Source organism: Hylobates moloch, unplaced genomic scaffold, assembly GCF_009828535.3.
Source record: "Hylobates moloch isolate HMO894 unplaced genomic scaffold, HMol_V3 SCAFFOLD_10, whole genome shotgun sequence".
Taxonomy (NCBI): Eukaryota; Metazoa; Chordata; class Mammalia; order Primates; family Hylobatidae; genus Hylobates; species Hylobates moloch.
The window spans coordinates 72,503,337-72,521,217 of NW_026652285.1; the positions used below are offsets into that span (position 1 = coordinate 72,503,337).

Here is a 17,881-nt window from a genome sequence, read left to right on the forward strand (position 1 = left end):
TTCTCCATGTTGGTCAGGCTGGTTTCCAACTCCGGACCTCAGGTGATCTGCCCGCCTCTGCCTCCCAAAGTGTTGGGATTACAGGCGTGAGCCACCACACCCAGCCCATCTCTTTCTTTCTTACATGAAGAGTAGCATAGTTTAGATAGCTCTTTTGCACTTAAGAATATTTTATTTTACATTATTGAGACATAGTCTCACTCTGTTGCTCAGGCTGGAGTGCAGTGGCAGAAACAGTTCACTGCACCCTCAACCTCCCAGCCTCAAGCGACCTTTCACCTCAGCCTTCTGAGTAGCTGGGACTACAGGCATGCGCTACCATGTCTGGATAATTTTTTTTTTTTTTTTTTTTTTTAGAAATGTGGTCTCACTATGTTGTCCAGGCTTGTTGCAGACTTGGCTCAAGCAATCTTCTTGCCTCAGCCTCCCAAGGTGCTGGGCCACTGCACTCAGCCAGAACAGATTTTTTTTTGAGATGGATTTTGTCTGTCACCCAGGCTGGAATCATGGGCGAACCTCTCACTGCAACTCCCTCCGGTTCACCCATTCTCCCTCACCCTCAATACTGGATACAGGCCCCCCACCACCCCGGCTAATTTTTTGTCTTTTTATAGAGACGGGTTCACCATGGTTCGACCCTGACCTTGTGATCCCTGCCTCGGCCTCCAAATGTGGATTACAACATGATCTTTTTCTGAAAAACATTACGGATAACTATGTCCTGTTTTATTAAATTTTTTTTTGGAGTCTCGCTCTATTGCCCAGGCTGGGGTGCAGTGGCGCAATCTCGGCTCACCGCAAGCTCCGCCTCCCAGGTTCACGCCATTCTCCTGCCTCAGCCTCTCCGAGTAGCTGGGACTACAGGCGCCCGCCACTACGCCCGGCTAATTTTTTTGTATTTTTAGTAGAGGCGGGGTTTCACCGTGGTCTCGATCTCCTGACCTTGTGATCCACCCGCCTCAGCCTCCCAAAGTGCTGGGATTACAAGTGTGAGCCACCGCGCCCAGCCAAGATTTTTTTTTTTTTTGAGACGTAGTCTCACTGTCACCCAGGCTGGAGTGCAGTGGAGCAGTCTCAGCTCACTGCAACCTCTGCCTCCCGGGTTCAAGCGATTCTTCTGCCTCAGCCTCCCAAGTAGCTGGGACTACAGGCATGCACCACCATGCCCAGCTAATTTTTGTATTTTTAGTACAGACAAGGTTTCACCATGGTGGTCAAGCTGGTCTCAAACTCCTGACCTCATGATTCCCGCCTCGGCCTCCCAAAGTGCTGGGATTACAGGCATGAGCCACTGTGCCTGGCATATTTTTCATTTTAGATGTAGTATTTAATTGTTTTTCAAATCTATCCTTTTCTCGTATTTTAAACTTCTTTTGTGTGTTTAATCAATGTGTGTGTGCTAATGTTTTGAGAGATCTGATCTTGCTATTGTGTTAACTGTTGCTTATGGTACATTGTTTCCTCATGTATTTTGTGATTTTGGATCGTGAAGTCATTTTCAGAGGACCCCTTTGTGCAGCCTGAGTTGAGGGCATGTCACACTAAAGCAATATTGTGTTTGCTTCTGTGAGGCATCCTGGGATATCTCCATCCTAAGACCAGTTTTTATAGTAATGTCTCCTATGGATTGAGAGTAAACGAATACCAAGCCCACGTAAGGAAGAAGACTTTGGTTTTAAATTCTTATGGGAGACTCCTTACCCCATCCAGAACCTGGGCTGAAACAAACTTCCTTGTCATCTCCAAGTACTGGAGAGCAGATTTTAAAATCTGGATTATTTCCAAAAGGTATATCCCTTCAAGAGTGCTGGCTTCATGTAGAGTCTTGGTTCCAGTTAACTTTCTTCCTGCAAGGCCTCATTTTCTGTTCTTATGTAGATGTTAAAACACAGCCAGATATTTAATAAGACCATCTGTTGCCCACTCCACCACCATTACCTGCCTAGACAGTCACTGGATCAGCTCACATACTTAATTGCTTTGATTTTCAATTTTCTCTTTGTTTTTGTCCTCCAGAGTTCCTTTATTTTCTTAAAAGCATGACAGTGCTTTCCAAATGATATCCACTATATTTTCGTTAAGGTGAGAAGGGCTTCAGGTTATCTAACCTACCATATTGCTGGAAATAGAAGTTAAACAGTTTTTTTCCTAGTCTGTAATTGCCACTATTATGGTGATGATATAGGCTAAGTCTGAATATTTTATGTGAACATATTAGGAAAATTATCCTACTCTGCAAGTTTTGGACAATATTTTTTCTTTGTTTCCCCAAGAAACAGCCAGAGAACATTCTAAAGGCCAATCTGCTTGTGTCCACTTCAGACCCAATGAAGGCAGTGATGGAAACAGGCATCCAGGAGTTCCGTCTGTTGAGAAGCCCAGAGGTGACACAGCTGGCGATCATCGGTGTGCAAAGGGGAAAGGCTTCATGAAGCAGCCCTCCTGTATCAGGGTGGCTGAGCCTGATGAGAAAGGAGAGGACTCCAGGCGGGCAGCTGCAAGCCTTCCACCACACGATAGCCACTGGAAGCCCAGCAGGCGGCATGACACAGAACCCAAGGCCAAATGTGCCCCCCAGAAAAGGCGCACTCAAGAACTCAAAGGAGGAAGGTGCTCCCCGGCTGGTTCTAGCCGCCCTGGCAGTGCCCGGGGGGAGGCAGTCCTTGCTGGGCAGAATCCTCCCCACCATCGTACACCAAGAAACAAAGTGACACAAGCCAAGCTCACAGGAGGGCTCTGTTCAGATTTGCCACAGAGCACAGAGGAGTTGAGGTCAGGAGCCGGGAGGCTGGAGCCATCCACCCTGTCCGAGGACTTTCAGGTATCTAAGGAGACTGATCCAGCACCTCGTCCCCTCTCTGGGCAGAGTGTGAATATTGACCTTCTCCCCGTAGAGCTCCGACTGCAGATAATTCAGAGAGAACGAAGGAGGAAAGAGCTGTTTCGCAAAAAGAACAAAGCAGCAGCAGTCATCCAGCGCGCCTGGCGAAGGTAGGAAAATGGGGTGCTGCCGCATCTGTGGTTCTTTGATTGTTACTGATATTCTCAACATGACATCTGTGCTCTTTGATGTTTTCCCAGTGAGTTCCATGTGGTGGCATGGTAAGGCCAATTTTGTAGAGCCTACCCATGAAATTCACACCAGATCCTAGTAATTTACATTGTGTAAACCATTTGGAAGATGTTTTTGCCTAGAAAGATGGGAAAGTGCTCAGGATAGCATGGGGTAAAGGAAAAAGCCCTGGGTTTGTAACCATGAAATGTGAGGTTCAGGTAAGCTCTAACAGGTTATGTGACTTTGGGCAAATCACATGGCCCCCCGACCCTCTGCTTCTTCATCTGTAAAACAGGATTTAATAATTGTTGCACATGTCCTGTTAATATGACAGGTTGCTGGAATGAGATAATGCACGCTTCATTAATTCTAAATTACTACACATAGGAGATACTTTATTTTTATTCTTATGTCTTTACTACCCAGGAACTAGTCATACTCCAAACACCTAAACTAGGGTCTGGATATAATAGATGGAGTGACTAAACTGTACTATGTAAACCTGTCTGAGCATCTACCAAGCTCAAAATACATAGTAGGCACTGGGAGTGGGGGTGAAGGCTGTCCTAAAAGCCTGAAACAGTCTCCCAATATAGTAGAGACAAATGCCACTAGGGAATGATTATGGGAGGACTTGAGGGGTCTTATTGCTACAAATGTTCACGTCTCATAAATCTCTTTCATCCTGAAAGCCTCACTAGAGCCTATATCTAAATTAGGCCTTACAGTGATGAATGTCCAGAGAGAAGCTGGACCCATCACCAATAGGTGGGAGTTGGCCAGGCACAGTGGCTTACACCTGTAACCCCAGCACTTGGGGAGGCCGAGGTGGGAGGATCACTTGAACCCAGGGTTATGAGACGAGACCACCCCAGGAAACATGGCCAAACTCTGCCTCTACAAAAAGTACAAAAATTACCTAGGCATGGTGGCACGTGCCTGTAGTCCTAGCTATTTGTGAGGCTGAGGCAGGAGGATCGCTTGAGCCCAGGAGGTCAAGGCCACAGTGAGCCATCACCATGCCACAGAACTCCAGCCTGGGCGACAGAGTGAGACCCTGTCTCAAGAAAAGAGATAGGTGGAAGTTATGTCGCCACCATCACTGAGGAGAGGAAGACAGATGGGGAGTCAAGGCAAGGAAATAATGCGGGCACAGATGTATGAGCTCTCGAGGTTCCCGTCAGGAGAAAAAGGAAGACGTTTTCTCCTTAACATTGGCAGGGAGAAAACAAGATGGATTCCCAGGAGGTCCAGGGAGAGGCCTCCATTCGTATCATACCAGAGACTGCCTAATCCAGAGCCGGGTGATCTGGTTTGTGCTTGCACAGGCTTTGCAATGTGTTCTCCCTCATGTCTGTTTCAGCTCTTGGCCATTAACAAAGTCCTCTCATGCCTGACCCCATGTGATCTCCCAACCACACCAGGAAGCCATCATGACAGGGAGCAGTATCCCCATTTTTCAGACAAGAGAGGAAAAATTGACTTGTCCTTTTGGTGCAGATCCAGCACTTGAACCTCTGGCTGGCTCAAATCCAAGGGCCTTTCCCTTACATGAGTGAAGTTAGTTTTTGCTGTGGTCAAGCTAATGGAGGTGGAGATGGGCCCCATGCACTTTGCCTGAAAATAGGCTGGAGAAGGCTGCCTGGTTGGTGTCACACACATCAGGGTAACCAGGAGAAGGGTGATGTTACTACTACCAATTGTTAACATACTAGTAGTCAGTGTTTGTTGGAAACTTGTGCCAGACACTGTTCAAACTAGTTTTACCTGGATTGATTCATGTAATCGTCACCAATAACCCTGCAAGGTAGGTATTGTTCTTATCCCCGTTCCACAGATGAGAAAACTGAAGCACAGAGACATCAACTCACCAACATTACAGAGCAAGTGCCAGGGCTGGTTTTAAGCCAAGACAGTCGGCCTCTAAAGCCACAGGTGGAAATGGCCATTGCACCCCCTCGTTGGGCAGTTATGCTGGGACATGCACTGGCTACCATCCAGATGCACTTTTTAAGTATTTTGGCTGAAATCTAGGATCTAAACAAGCCAGCAAGGTTTACCACGCCAGACCCCACAGCTGCTCCCTACCTGAAATGTCTCCTTCTCCGACTGTCTGTCTGACTCCTTTGAAGAGTCAGAAGCTGACAGATCCTGTCAGTAAGTGACCAGAGTAGCAAATGAGCCGTCAGTCATTCCCCCAAGAACAGTGGGCTTATGGTCTAACATGCCCACCTGGGTAGGCAACTACACAGGCCCCCTCTGGATGTGCCATTGTGCAATTCTGAGGCCCAAAGGACTTCTGGGATTGTTGCACATTGCAGAAAGCCAAGTCTGGTGACAGTAAACACACTTTTATCGATTCTATTATATTTTAACTACATTTTCTATTGTAAATACAGGAGCCTGAAGTGCTGTCCTGAAAGTGTGTCTGATAGCAAACCTAAGCAGTGAGGGCTGGGGCAGGAGTCAGGGCTGGACACGTAAGAGCTCAGTGCAGGCTGTGGTTATAGGGGACAGGTGCAGGATGGAGAAAAGGAGCTGGAAAACAGGCAGGGAAGGAGTGGGCAAAATGAACCTTGGGTCCTGAGAAAATGAAACTTGATCTTAAAATTGTCAGTTTAATAACCAAGTAAGATGACTATTTTAAAGACTGAAACAGTATCCTGGACAAGCTGAGCAGGAAAGGTCTGCTGGGCCCATGAGGGCTGACACCATTAACAGCTTCAGCCACTACCTGGGCTTCCCCACAAGTTCTGTGCCCACAAGAGCAGAAGGTATGGAAGACAGCATTTCAAACAGGAGAAACTGAATTATAGCACGGTAGTGCTATACTTTTCTCTAGACTTGGCTTTTTGGAAATGTGGTACATATTCTAGTAGAGGGATGCCATGGTGTTACCCTCCAGGAAAGAAGGAAGAGTGGTGTAGGCTGACTGAAATCAGCCTTTGGGGAAGGAGGGAGGGGCTGCACCAAGCGCTGCAAGGAGCTTTTAGCAGACTTAGGAAAAAGATTACTTCCCATTTGGTGCAGCCCAAATGGGATCACTGTAAAATCAGATATGAAGCCTGTTGCTCTCTGCAGCTACCTATAGGCTCACTGGGAATATAGACAGATACAGATAATAAACACTGCTGCAGTTTTCCTTTGGAGGCCTCAAAATAGTTTTTGTGCTCAGTAAGTTGGGGAGTGCATGTGGGATAGAAAGCATCAAATAAACCCTAGATGTAAATATAGCCATCATCCCCATCCCTCACCCACTCCAAACCCACCTCCTACAGACTTATAAGATGCAGCTCATACCTTTACCACTCTAAAGCCCCCTTTCGTCACCAAATACACAGTGCTTCCACCACATTGTGTTACTGACTTTCTGGCACAAATGCCTGTATCTCTGCTGATGCCAGTTCTGCTACGTAGAATGCCCTTCTCTGCCTGGTAGGCTCCTATTCATCTTTTAAAATCCAGCACGAATATTAACCTTGTGAAACCTTACCAAACCATCAGTCAGTCCTGCATCTGTTTGCACAACCAGCTCCTTGCTCTTACACAGTACTCTCATGCCACACGTACCTCTTTACACAGCAGCCTGTTCCACTAGTCTGTGAGCTCCTTGAAGGCAAGGAATCATGATTGAATCCTAGTTCAGGAGGTGTTTGATAATGGAAAAAGAATTCCACGTTCAACATGCTGCCGCCAAAATTAGGAATGGGAGTTTGAATGAACCTACCAGGAATTCAGCAAATACTACTCCTATAGCTTCTAGGAACCTTAAGGAAATTTAGTTTTCTCAGTACTGTGATCTTAAAGCCTCTCCTCTCCTCTGACCCAACCAGCTACCAGCTCAGGAAGCACCTGTCCCACCTTTGGCATATGAAGCAGCTTGGAGCTGGAGATGTGGACAGATGGAGGCAAGAATGTACAGCATTGCTCCTCCAGGTTTGGAGGAAGGAACTGGAACTAAAACTCCCCCAAACCACTGCAGTAAGCAAGGCCCCCAAGAGTCCATCCAAGGGCACCTCAGGCACAAAGTCCACCAAGCACTCAGTGCTTAAGCAAATCTATGGTAACTGTCCTTCTGCCTACTTTGTAGTTCACAAGTACCCCCAGAGTGTCACATCAGAATCTGAAGTAGAATTTAATTACATTGGGTAAACTTCCATTCGGATAAATTAGGTTGGTGCAAAATTAACTGTATTATTAAAAATGGTCAAAACTGCAATTAATTTTGCACCAACCTAATATTTCTCAAGCACCATTTCATTCCTGCCTCCCAGCGATACTGGGTCAGAACTGTTTGGTTTTGTGAGGCATTCTAGCATCTCAGCCCAGAGTGCCCTCAAGCTTTAATGTTTAAACCTCTCCAGACCCCTGCTTGAGTCTCCTCCTTGCATTACCCATTTGGAGCATTCAAGACTTAGCTAGAACCTGCCTGTATCACTTTGACTTTTCCTATACTAAGATGTTACAGGGTTGCCCACTATGAGAATGCTCAACACCCATGCACTACGGTAAATATTTGTTCAGCAGATTAACTGCTGTAAATTGAAACATTCTCAGCTCTGCAAAGAGCCCATCCAAATAGACCCAGTAGAGTTCAAGAAGCCTTGCTGGCTCAAGAGAAAAAAAGATAAGCAAGGGCACCTTTAGAAAGATCTCCTACAGCATGAACTTTAACATTCATTTAGCAAAATCTCAGGACTTTGCCCTGGGCCTACATGGTTCCACACCACACCTAACTTATCTTGATACACACCTGCAAGCTCAAGCCTTTACCACAATAAGGAATTCAGAAGTTGGTCAGGCCAAACCTATCCCTGGCCAAATAAAAGAAACAGTTGTTGGTTCATTTCAGGTTGTTCTCACGAAGGGAAAATACATCATCCTACAAGATCTGTAAAAGCCTCTTCTGTGCTACGTCTCAACTCAGGTAAGGCAGCCACTGCAAAGCAGATGGTGGGGGAGAACATGGGGAAGCATTTTCCTTTGTTTCATCCCCAAAGACAAAAGACATTAGAACAGAGATGGCCAGGGTTTTCCAATGGTCATTTGATTTCATGGGATTATTACTGTAGCCAACATCTGTCTCCCTAAGAGGCAAATTATTTTCACAACTAAAAGCTACTATTGTTAACATTAACTCCAATGGAAATAAATGGTAGCTGCTATTGATCACTTCTACACACTTTTTCACACAAAGGAGGAAATAAATGAAAATACTGTCATTCTTCAAAGGAATACCTTAGGAATCCTTGTTCCATTTTGGTGTCACATTACGATCCCCTATTTCCTTCTCCAAGATGGGAAGAACACCATGAAGAGGACCCTGAGAGCATGTACAGCCCAGGCTCAGCTGTGCGTGCTTTCCCTCATACAGGAGAAGCTCAGGGAACTTTCTTTTCAGCCGCAAGACAAGAGTGTTTTACTTACGGCCCCCTCGTTCACGACAGCATTAAATATGGGTGATAAGTTCATTGCTGTCAGCAGCTAATGCCAGGTCCAGTGTTTGTCATAGGTGGCTATGGCAACATGCTCCCCCCGCCTCCTCGATCCACACAGTCATCCTGGAAGAACAGAGTGCAGCTGGGAAGGTGAACAATGACTGTCAGCATGAACTTTAACATTCATTTAGTTTTTGATGGGGGGCAAAAACCTGGAGGTGGGGGACAGAGTAATTACTGCCAAATCTTTAATAAGTGTTGGACAACTCATGTAATACAGACAGGCTGATCAGGGAGTGGTGGGTGGGGTAGTTAGAAACTTTCAAAGCAATCAAGGCCTACAGTCTGTTTAAAAACAAACAAAAAAACCCCTTTCATTACACCTGAGCAAACTGAAGAATCATTTCAAACACAGAATTGTCAGATATCACTACCAGAGAAGTGGCATTTAGACAATCAAATACTAGCACAAATTAGATAACTGGATCATTTTTCAGTCTTAAGAGAAAAACAAATCCAAGACTACCAGAAATCTTTTAAAATGGTGTTTAGCAGCATATAAGTTTTTTAGTTAAGGGACTCGGACAGAGTAAATAAGTTCAAATCAATACTTAATGATTTCTTAGGACTTCATATGAACAAGCAACTTATTTGTCCTACACATATTTTTGACTGGGTTAAAATCAGACAAGGATAAAATGATCTTTTCCTAATCCCAAATTTAGGAGAACACAGTTTTGTTAGGCTCAAGCCCACCCACATTAAGCATTAACCAGTTAACGAATATTATTGCTCTCACCCTCCAACTTGGAGAGAGACCCCTCCATCCCCGAGGTTTTAGTAGTGCCTTTACCACTTAAAAAGGAAGAGACATAAAGGTGGATATAGCAAAATGCCAGCCTCCTTGGGCTGTTTCTTCACATGTATTTGGGAGGCAGCAAAACAATCCCTGCTCACGTCAGTCTTCTACATCCAGCCTTGCAAACCACCCACCAAGAATCTCAGCAGAGCCTTTTATTGACACACACACACACACACACACACACACCCCCACACCCCCACACCCCCACCCACCCACCCACCCCTGGGTCTATCTCTTTAACAATAAAAGAAAAGAACTCCCTTTAAAGTTCCATTCCAGTGAATGGAATAATTGTGATTATTAGTATTGGTACCCCCTGTACAAATCCAGTTTATTCTTGCTCACCTGCAGAGGGGTACACAGATGACAACTCCATTCAAGATACAGTGAAGACAGCCAAAAACAATAGTTCACATTAAAATAATTTTGTGGAAGTTATAAAACCAAGAGAGAAAAATTGAGACATATGTTTGTTACTTTTTAAAACTACTAAACCTTTAATGTATTTGCTTATATGCTCCATAAAAAGTTAGAAGCAAAATATAGCAATGTCTTCAGCAAGGTCTCTCAACCATATGGGGCCTCGGTATCATTTGTCAAAGTATATCACTAATGTTTTCTGACTATGGCATCCTATACATTTGTTAATTCAAAGTCATAAAAAGGCCTCAAAAATCCATTTTAAGTTTGATATTCCCATCAGCTTATCATTCATGAGGATCTGAATATTTTCTAACAAACCTATTTTCTAGAACGACTATTCAAAGTGTAATAGGAGAGTTAAAAGATGTGTTACGTGTTTATGTAATGTGTTATATGAGAGACACAGAGAGAGAATATATTTGCTATTTCAGGCAGACTGAAGACCGAGGTTCCAGTACCAGCTCTCTAAGTGCCTGCTCTCTCTTAATCAAGTCTCCCTTGAAGAGATGTCCCACATCTTGAGACTGCAGAAAATATAAAGCTATTATATTGTCATCCTGCCTCTACAGTAAACTGGCCCATCATCCCAGGGATAGCCTAAACCTAAATCCTTCTTCCTCAACACCAATGAACTGTTCCCTTCAGCCTTAAAATAACCTTAATATCTATCTGGTATTTGTTTTTAACAGTGAGCAACCTACAGTGTATACATCTCCTTGAGAACAGTGGAAGATCAAAGAACTTTTCTTATAACCTGCAATCAGCTACTCAGCCAAAAAACAAAACAAAACCTTGACTGCCTATGGAGGAAGACTGTGTTCGGGGGAGCTGGCATAGCTAGTGCAGAGTTCAGATTTTCTGCTGATAATCTTTTACACCCTGGGAAAACTTTAATATCCGTACCTGAAGGCTGATTCACCTAAAAATGTGTTAACTGAAAGAAAATGTCAGAATGTTTCCTTTCTGCTCTTACACAGCATTGTTTTGTCAATCAACGTAGCCTGCACTGAAAGGACCTGCATAGACTATGTCTGTGCAAAGTGCCTGAGTGTCTGCTTTCACCTCAGTCTGTACGGTTAGAAATGAGAATTCATAATTAACAGTAAAATCTAAGGAAAACTAAGGCTGCTGGGTTGGGATTTCTGCCAGCTAGCTGGTACTGGCTTCTTGACTCAAAAGATGAACCTAAATGAGATAGGAAGCCTGTCCCATAGCAGCCTTCCTCTCACCACTTTCCTGGAATCTAATGCAACAGACTTATCACACACACCACATCACATCCCACTGTTACTTCAGAATTAATCAGGTTTAAATTTTAGATCAGAATCATGACCCACTGTTTGCATTTAGAAATTGTCCAAAAGACCATAGATACATTCTGGTGATTCCTTACATTTTACAGTTCCTACGTTAGCCTCTCAAGGCCACAGGTTGCCGCCACGTCTTCTCTGAATGGCTTTCTCAGTGCTGAATACCAACAGCCATATTACAGCATCAAGGATTCTGTCAGGTAGGGTTTACAGACCAGACTGTTCACGTAGCAAGGTGCTAACTCAGGCTTCAACGTTCTACTTGTATTTTCTGACCAACTTGCAGAAGTGAGCAATCTTCTTAAAATGCCATTCCTGTTGGCAGGGAAGAATGAAACGGCACACATCCTAGCATTCTAAGAACATCTGGTTTAAATAAAATTCGGTGATCATGGGCTCTTTCACATTGTTTACGGGGAAAGCTGCTGTGGGAATATAGACAGTAGGCATAAACAGTGACATATTTTACTCACAAGTATTTTGGGGGTTGCTTTCATTTTCTTCAGATCAGTGCCACTTCTGTGCTAACGGTAAGAGATAGATAGGCAATGAAGTGTTCAGTTAAGTTAATTACCTTGGTTTTTAGTTTACTAATTATTATATTCATCGTTTTTGTGATCACAAAAACACAAAGAATGAGGTCTGCCTGGATGGGATTACAAAGATTTAGCCAATTTCTTGGTATATAACAGAAGGTACCACTGTATCACTCTCTATTTTGTAAATATTTAGCTCCTATGCAATGCACAATGCACAACCCTATGACCATGTATCGTGTGCTAGTCCAGGAAGCCAGCCTACACATCAATAGGAACTCCCAAGCATTATTTTCCTACATCAGTGCAAAGAAGGTTCGTAAACTTCTTTAAAAGTTCAGCTTTAATGACAAAGAACTATTACATCAGTCTTTCTTCAAATAAGATAGATGTGAATAAACAACTTCAAAAAGGAGGTACTATGGCCTCTTCAATACACTGTAGCCAGTGCGCTGGGCCCTTGGGGATGCCCAGTGATATAAACGTTGAAGCAGTAATGTAAGTCTGTGAGCCACTGTTCCTGAACACTTCCACTCTTCAATGTCTGGAGAGAAAAACAAGAGTAATTTGAGAATTGTACCCAAATCACCATGCTACCTGACAGTATTTTTCACACCCAAACACAATTTCCCAGAGCTTTGGCAACTGTATCCCCATCTATAAATTACCATAGGAAGTCTTCCAGGAAACAGGGAACTATTAATCGGGCATTACAACAGGCAGTGAAAATTCCTAGTTATATCCTCAAATGCTAACGGTTTCTTGTTGAGTCTGTTCTCTCTTGCACATGCTAGAGACTAATGAAATTTCACCACCAACCATCCCTTCACCCTTGCCTCCCCCTCTTGCCATTCTAGTGTCTCACGATCTTTCTTTACCCCAATGCCAACTGAGAATAACTCTACAGGGCCAACCAACAATTTCTGTCAGTCTCTTCTTTACAAAGATGGGCTGATTCTCCAGTCTGGGAATAATCCAAGCTCTTGATTTTCTTCCCTTCACTATTTCTGAATTATTCCACTGCCACTTCCATTACCCCTACAAAGGCTACTGAAAAAATTCCAAAGAGCACCTGTGTTACATGCATGTAAAAGCACTATTACTTCAAAGTATCACTACGAATCTCAAGGGATAATCTGCAAATCAAACTATACAAGACACTTTTTTAACCGCCCCCCAAACTAAAATCACCAAAGGAATCCTAAACAACAGAGCTGTCCCCGCCAGACACAGCTGAAGGCAGAGAGCCAACCATTAGACAAAGCTGAAGTCTATAACTTCTTCTGATTTTCTTACTTTCGAGTGAACTAAGTGACTAGAAATTGGCCTGAAGTTTATTCCTGCTAAATAATTTCCTTAATGACAACATTTATTGAGCACTTAATGAATGTCAGGTATACTAAAAACTTTACTTGGGTTATCTTCTTTAATGATCACCAAAACACAATAAAGTTGGCATTATTCCCATTTTTACAGATAGATAGGAAAACAAGCTTGGATAGGTAAGAAAGAAAGAAAAAAACTTGCCAAGCTGTCACAGTTCATTAATAGAGTCTGTATCACAGTCTAGGTAGGAATGACTCTGATGCCCTTATCTTTTCAAACTAAACTAAGCTTTGTCACTTTCATTTAGTTTGATTATTTTAAGACTTTTATTACCAATTCTGGAATCACAGACACCCCCCCCCCCGCCTTAAGTCACAGTCAGGTGCTGGACAGCACGGGAGACCCTGAGAAACTACCATATTGGGATTAATTCCTGGACTCAATGTATGGGATCCCTTTCCTCCCTCAACACACTCCCCGTCATGCCCCCGTCATAAATTCATTCTTATGCTTTATATTGCAAAGCCCCGGCACCATGCTTCTTACCGTGATATTCTTGATGATCTGCTGTACCAAGATCGCATTGGTCAACATATGAGTCCTGAGGGGTGCATGCTGAAGCAGCAGTCGAAGCAGCTGGCCCACAACAGGCAGTTCCTCAGGCCCAACTCTGTTCACTCGCAGGCTCTGCAGCATCAACCTGAGGACTCGAGGCAAGAGAGCCAGGATGGAGACACAGACCCCCCACAGCTTGTCCCTACAATAACAGAGACAGAAATGAGTCAGTGAGCAAATGCCCACAGGAAAAGCGCCCCCTTTCTATATTCCCCCAAACTGAAATGTCCTTTTAAGAAACATGTTTTCCAGTAACATTTAAGCTGAGAGCCAAATCAAGAACGCAATCTCATTTACAATAGTCACACACACACGAAATACCTACAAATACATCTAACCAAGGAGGTGAAAGATCTCTACAAGAAAAACTACAGAACACTGTTGAGAGGAATCAGAGATGACACAAATAAATGGAAAAACATTCCATGCTCATGAATTGGAATAATCAGTATTGTTAAAATGGCCACACTGCTCAAAGCAATCTACAGATTCAACTGTATTCCTATCAAACTACCAACATCATTCTTCACACGATTAGAAAAAAAATTATAAAATTCATATGGAACCAAAAAAAAAGCCAGAATGGCCAAAGCAATCCTAAGCAAAAACAACCTGACTTCACACTACAAGGCTACAGTAGCCAAAATGGCATGGTAATGGTAGAAAACAACAGACACACAGACCAATGGAACAGAAAAGAGAACCCAGAAATAAAGCCACATACCTACAACTATCTCATCTTCAACTAAGATGACAAAAACAAGCAACAGGGCAAGGATTCCCTATTCAATAAATGGTGCTGGGACAACTGGCTATCCTTTTGTAGAAGAATAAAAATGGATCCCTATTTTTCATCATATACAAAAAATTAACTTGGCCAGGCGTGGTGGCTCACACCTGTAATCCCAGCACTTTGGGAGGCTGAGGCAGGTGGATCACGAGGTCAAGAGGTCGAGACCATCCTGGCCAACATGGAGAAACCCTGTCTCCACTACAAATACAAAATTAGCCGGACGCGGTGGCACGCACCTGTAGTCCCAGCTACTCGGGAGGCTGAGGCAGGAGAATTGCTTGAACCCAGAAGGCGGAGGCTGCAGTGAGCCAAGATCACGCCACTGCACTCCAGCCTGGCAAAAGAGCGAGACTCCATCTCAAAAAAAAAAAATTAACTCAAGATAGAGTAAGAATTCATTACTAAGTCCTCAAAAGCAATTGCACAAAAAAAAAAAAAAAAAAGGCAAGTGGGTCCTAATTAAACTCAAGAACAAGAGAAACTATCCACATTTCAATAAACATGGTGTTTTTCACTAACATTTAGGCTAAGAGCCAAATCAAGAACAATAAACATCATTCTCTTGGTATCTTTACAGAGCAAAATGTTTATGGTAGAGACAGGTGACCTTCCAGCTAGCCTAACCACATTCTACAAGTGTTAATTAGATGGTGCAATATTCACATGGACCTAGAGTCCACTGACTATGAAAGGCTCTGACCTTTTTGCAGCTTCTTTACCAGGAGCGTATAATCCTCCTAGTTCCCAAATATTTCTAAGAGAACCTGACTACCTCCAGGTCTAGAGGGAGAAGCCCTTTCACCATATAACCAATTTCCCTGACTGCACATATGGTAATTCCATCTATGGTGAATAGTGAATCCATTCTAGGCCACATAGATAGCCTTATGCAGAGCCCAGCTAGGACAGTCATGTGCAAGAAGAAAAGAGAAAGCCAGACTGCAGACGTAGCTAACGCAAAGGCACGGAGATACAGACTACACAAACTAGAAGAAAAATGGAGTAAGCTGCTTTGTCTCTTGCTAAATTTCTAATTCCTAGCCCTTGGGTTTTACAAGTTACTCCTGTAATAATCAAATATTTTCATTTTCTACTTTTCTTAATTTGAGTGGATTTCAAATAACCACAGACCTTTAAAAAACAGACAGCCAAGCTCAAGGCCAGATGGGTGAAACCTCTAGGTGAAATAAACTTTAACGAAATTCATATAAAGATATCCAACAGTCATACAAAACTGTATGTGGGATTTTAGGGCTAAGATTTTCAACAGTCAACAGTACTGGAAGCTGAGGCTTTAGAACCCAGGTATGGAAGGCAGGGAGTTTGAACTATACTCCTTGCATAGAATGAGAAGCCAGGAAAATGCAAATGTCAAACTATCCTACAGGGAAGTATCTATAAACCTCCACAGAACTCCCACAAAAGACACCCTTAGGGAAAAGGTATGCAGCCCGAAATATACAAGTCTGTTCAACTTGCTCCCTAAAATAAGGGAGAATGCCCACACCGGAGGAAAAAGGAGCTAATGGAGCTAACAAGCACTTTAAAGAAACACCAGTAAACCAAGAACAGGCAAAAATGACAAAATACCAAATAAAAATCCAAAACAGAAACCAATCCAAAAGAAAACAAAACAATAGTTGATGAAATAAAATCTCAGTAGGAGGATTAAGTAAAAGAATTAGCAAATTGAAAGATTTTTAAGAGATAAAGATGACAGAATAAAAAGCTCCCTATGTTTAAAAGTTTTTAGAAGAAAATAGAAACAATGGGGGAAGATGGTTAGAAATTAATAACAACTTTCCAGACTTGAGGAAAAAAAAACTGAATCTTCATATTACGGAAGCACACTATGTCTCGGGCAGGATAAGTAACAAACCTACACTAGGACACATCCTGATCTGCAACACACCGAAGATAAAGAGAAAACAGTAAAAATATAGATTACTACCTATAAGATTACTACCTACAAACTAAGAGGGCTCAGACTAACAGCAGATTTTTTCATTAGTAACACTGAGGCAAGGAGACAATAGAACAATATCTTCAAGGCACAGCAGACACAGTACTAAACAACTCAACTCGGTCAAACCTAACTTTCTGGCCAGCACTTGTGAAATCAAAGGCTCCCCAGTAATTTGACTAGCAGTCTCATCGTTTTGTAATCTTATAAACACCTTCTCCAGTGGGGAATAAACAGCCCAAATGGGAATTTTAGGTACCTAAGACTTTGGCTGCCAACTGTGTCTAATATCCTAGTAATGTTAACCTTTCCAGTACCCAGTGTAGAATACCTCTACAATTGGGCATTTTAAAACAGGCAAACAAATATTACACACACTTAATTTTGTTCATTCCAGCCACATGAAGTCAAAGGACGTTTCTCTATGAGAGACTACAATAGATCTTTGAAACTCTGCATGAAGTTGTTTTAGGGGCCATACTTCAAGTGACAGGAAATAACAAATAGCAATACACACACATTTCATTAAGTGGGGATCTTATAAAATCTCTAGAACCCTGAGAAGTTCCTTGCTACTTATAAAGCCTTTTCTTGACCTGTCAGACCTAAAGTTTGATGATGTATAAGAAAACTATCATTGAATTTGTTATGCATAAATTTTATAGTATATTAAAGTGAAATACACAATTTTTTTCTATATACATACTCTTACTGGAAAAATTTGAATGCTGACAATAAAATGGCTAAGTTATGGTACATGCATGTAACAGAATACTATAGAGCAGATTGAGCAAACTATGGCCACAGGCCAAATCCAGCCTATGGTTAAGTATTTGTAAATAGTTTTGCTGAACACAATTATACTCATTTATTTACATATTATCTATCGATGCTTTCACACTACCATGGTAGTGCTGAGTAGCTGTGACAGAGACCTAATGGTCTGCAAAACCTAAAATATTTACTAACTGACCCTTTATAGAAAGAAGTTTGCTGAACCATGGTATGGAGAAATAAAAATGAATGAAATACAGCTAAATGAGTCAACTTCAATCAATCTCAAAAGCAATGCTGAGAGAATCAAATCACAAAAAATACATGCAGTATAATTCCCATTACAAAAAATCCACAAATATGCAAAACAAACATGATACTGTTCACACATGCACATAAAACCATTTTTTTTTTTTTTTAAGATAATGAAGTTGATCAACACCAAGTGATCTGGGGCAGAGGGGTACGTAGAAGACATTTAACTGTGCAGGGTACATTAACAGTATATGTGCTGATGATATTCTATATCCGAACCTGCGATTGGTTAAATGGAGGTTCAGTTTATAATTACCTTTTAAACCACATAAATGTTTTTTATACATTCAGTATATGTATTTTCATGTCATTTAAAAGTTCAAAAAAAACCAAAAAGGCATACATCAAAACATTAACAGCAGGTGACAGAATATTTGCCAACCTGTTACCAGGCTTTAAAACCTTCTACAATGAACTTTTAATGGGCACACCAATAAGAATACAAGCACAAAATACTTTTTAAAATTAAAG

At 42.4% G+C, this 17,881-nt stretch overlaps 2 protein-coding genes across 11 annotated transcripts in view; one reads left to right on the forward strand and one right to left on the reverse strand.

The window, feature by feature from the left end:
- The window catches only part of INVS (inversin), a 216,004-nt gene that overhangs the window by 196,758 nt on the left and 1,365 nt on the right, over positions 1–17,881 (forward strand). For 2 of the 9 annotated variants that reach the window (XR_009215061.1, XR_009215064.1), the window contains 4 exons: positions 2,274–2,991; positions 6,889–7,118; positions 7,908–7,982; positions 10,468–11,288. Coding sequence is in view for 4 of the 9 variants with exons in the window: in XM_032164679.2 (XP_032020570.1) it covers positions 2,274–2,991; positions 6,889–7,118; positions 7,908–8,146 (1,187 nt within the window). In the remaining 5 variants the exon portion in view is untranslated. Of the gene's footprint in view, positions 1–2,273; positions 2,992–6,888; positions 7,119–7,907; positions 8,628–10,467; positions 11,289–17,881 lie in introns of those variants that run through there. The other 7 variants (XM_032164679.2, XM_058444712.1, XR_009215062.1 and 4 more) reach the window with 6 other exon arrangements.
- The window catches only part of TEX10 (testis expressed 10), a 52,776-nt gene continuing 46,844 nt past the window's right edge, over positions 11,950–17,881 (reverse strand). For both annotated transcript variants that reach the window (XM_032164684.2, XM_058444713.1), the window contains exons 14-15: positions 13,497–13,707; positions 11,950–12,168 (exon numbers count right to left, since the gene is read on the reverse strand). In XM_032164684.2, coding sequence (XP_032020575.1) covers positions 12,055–12,168; positions 13,497–13,707 — 325 coding nt within the window. In that variant the 3' untranslated portion in view covers positions 11,950–12,054. The remainder of the gene's footprint in view (positions 12,169–13,496; positions 13,708–17,881) is intronic.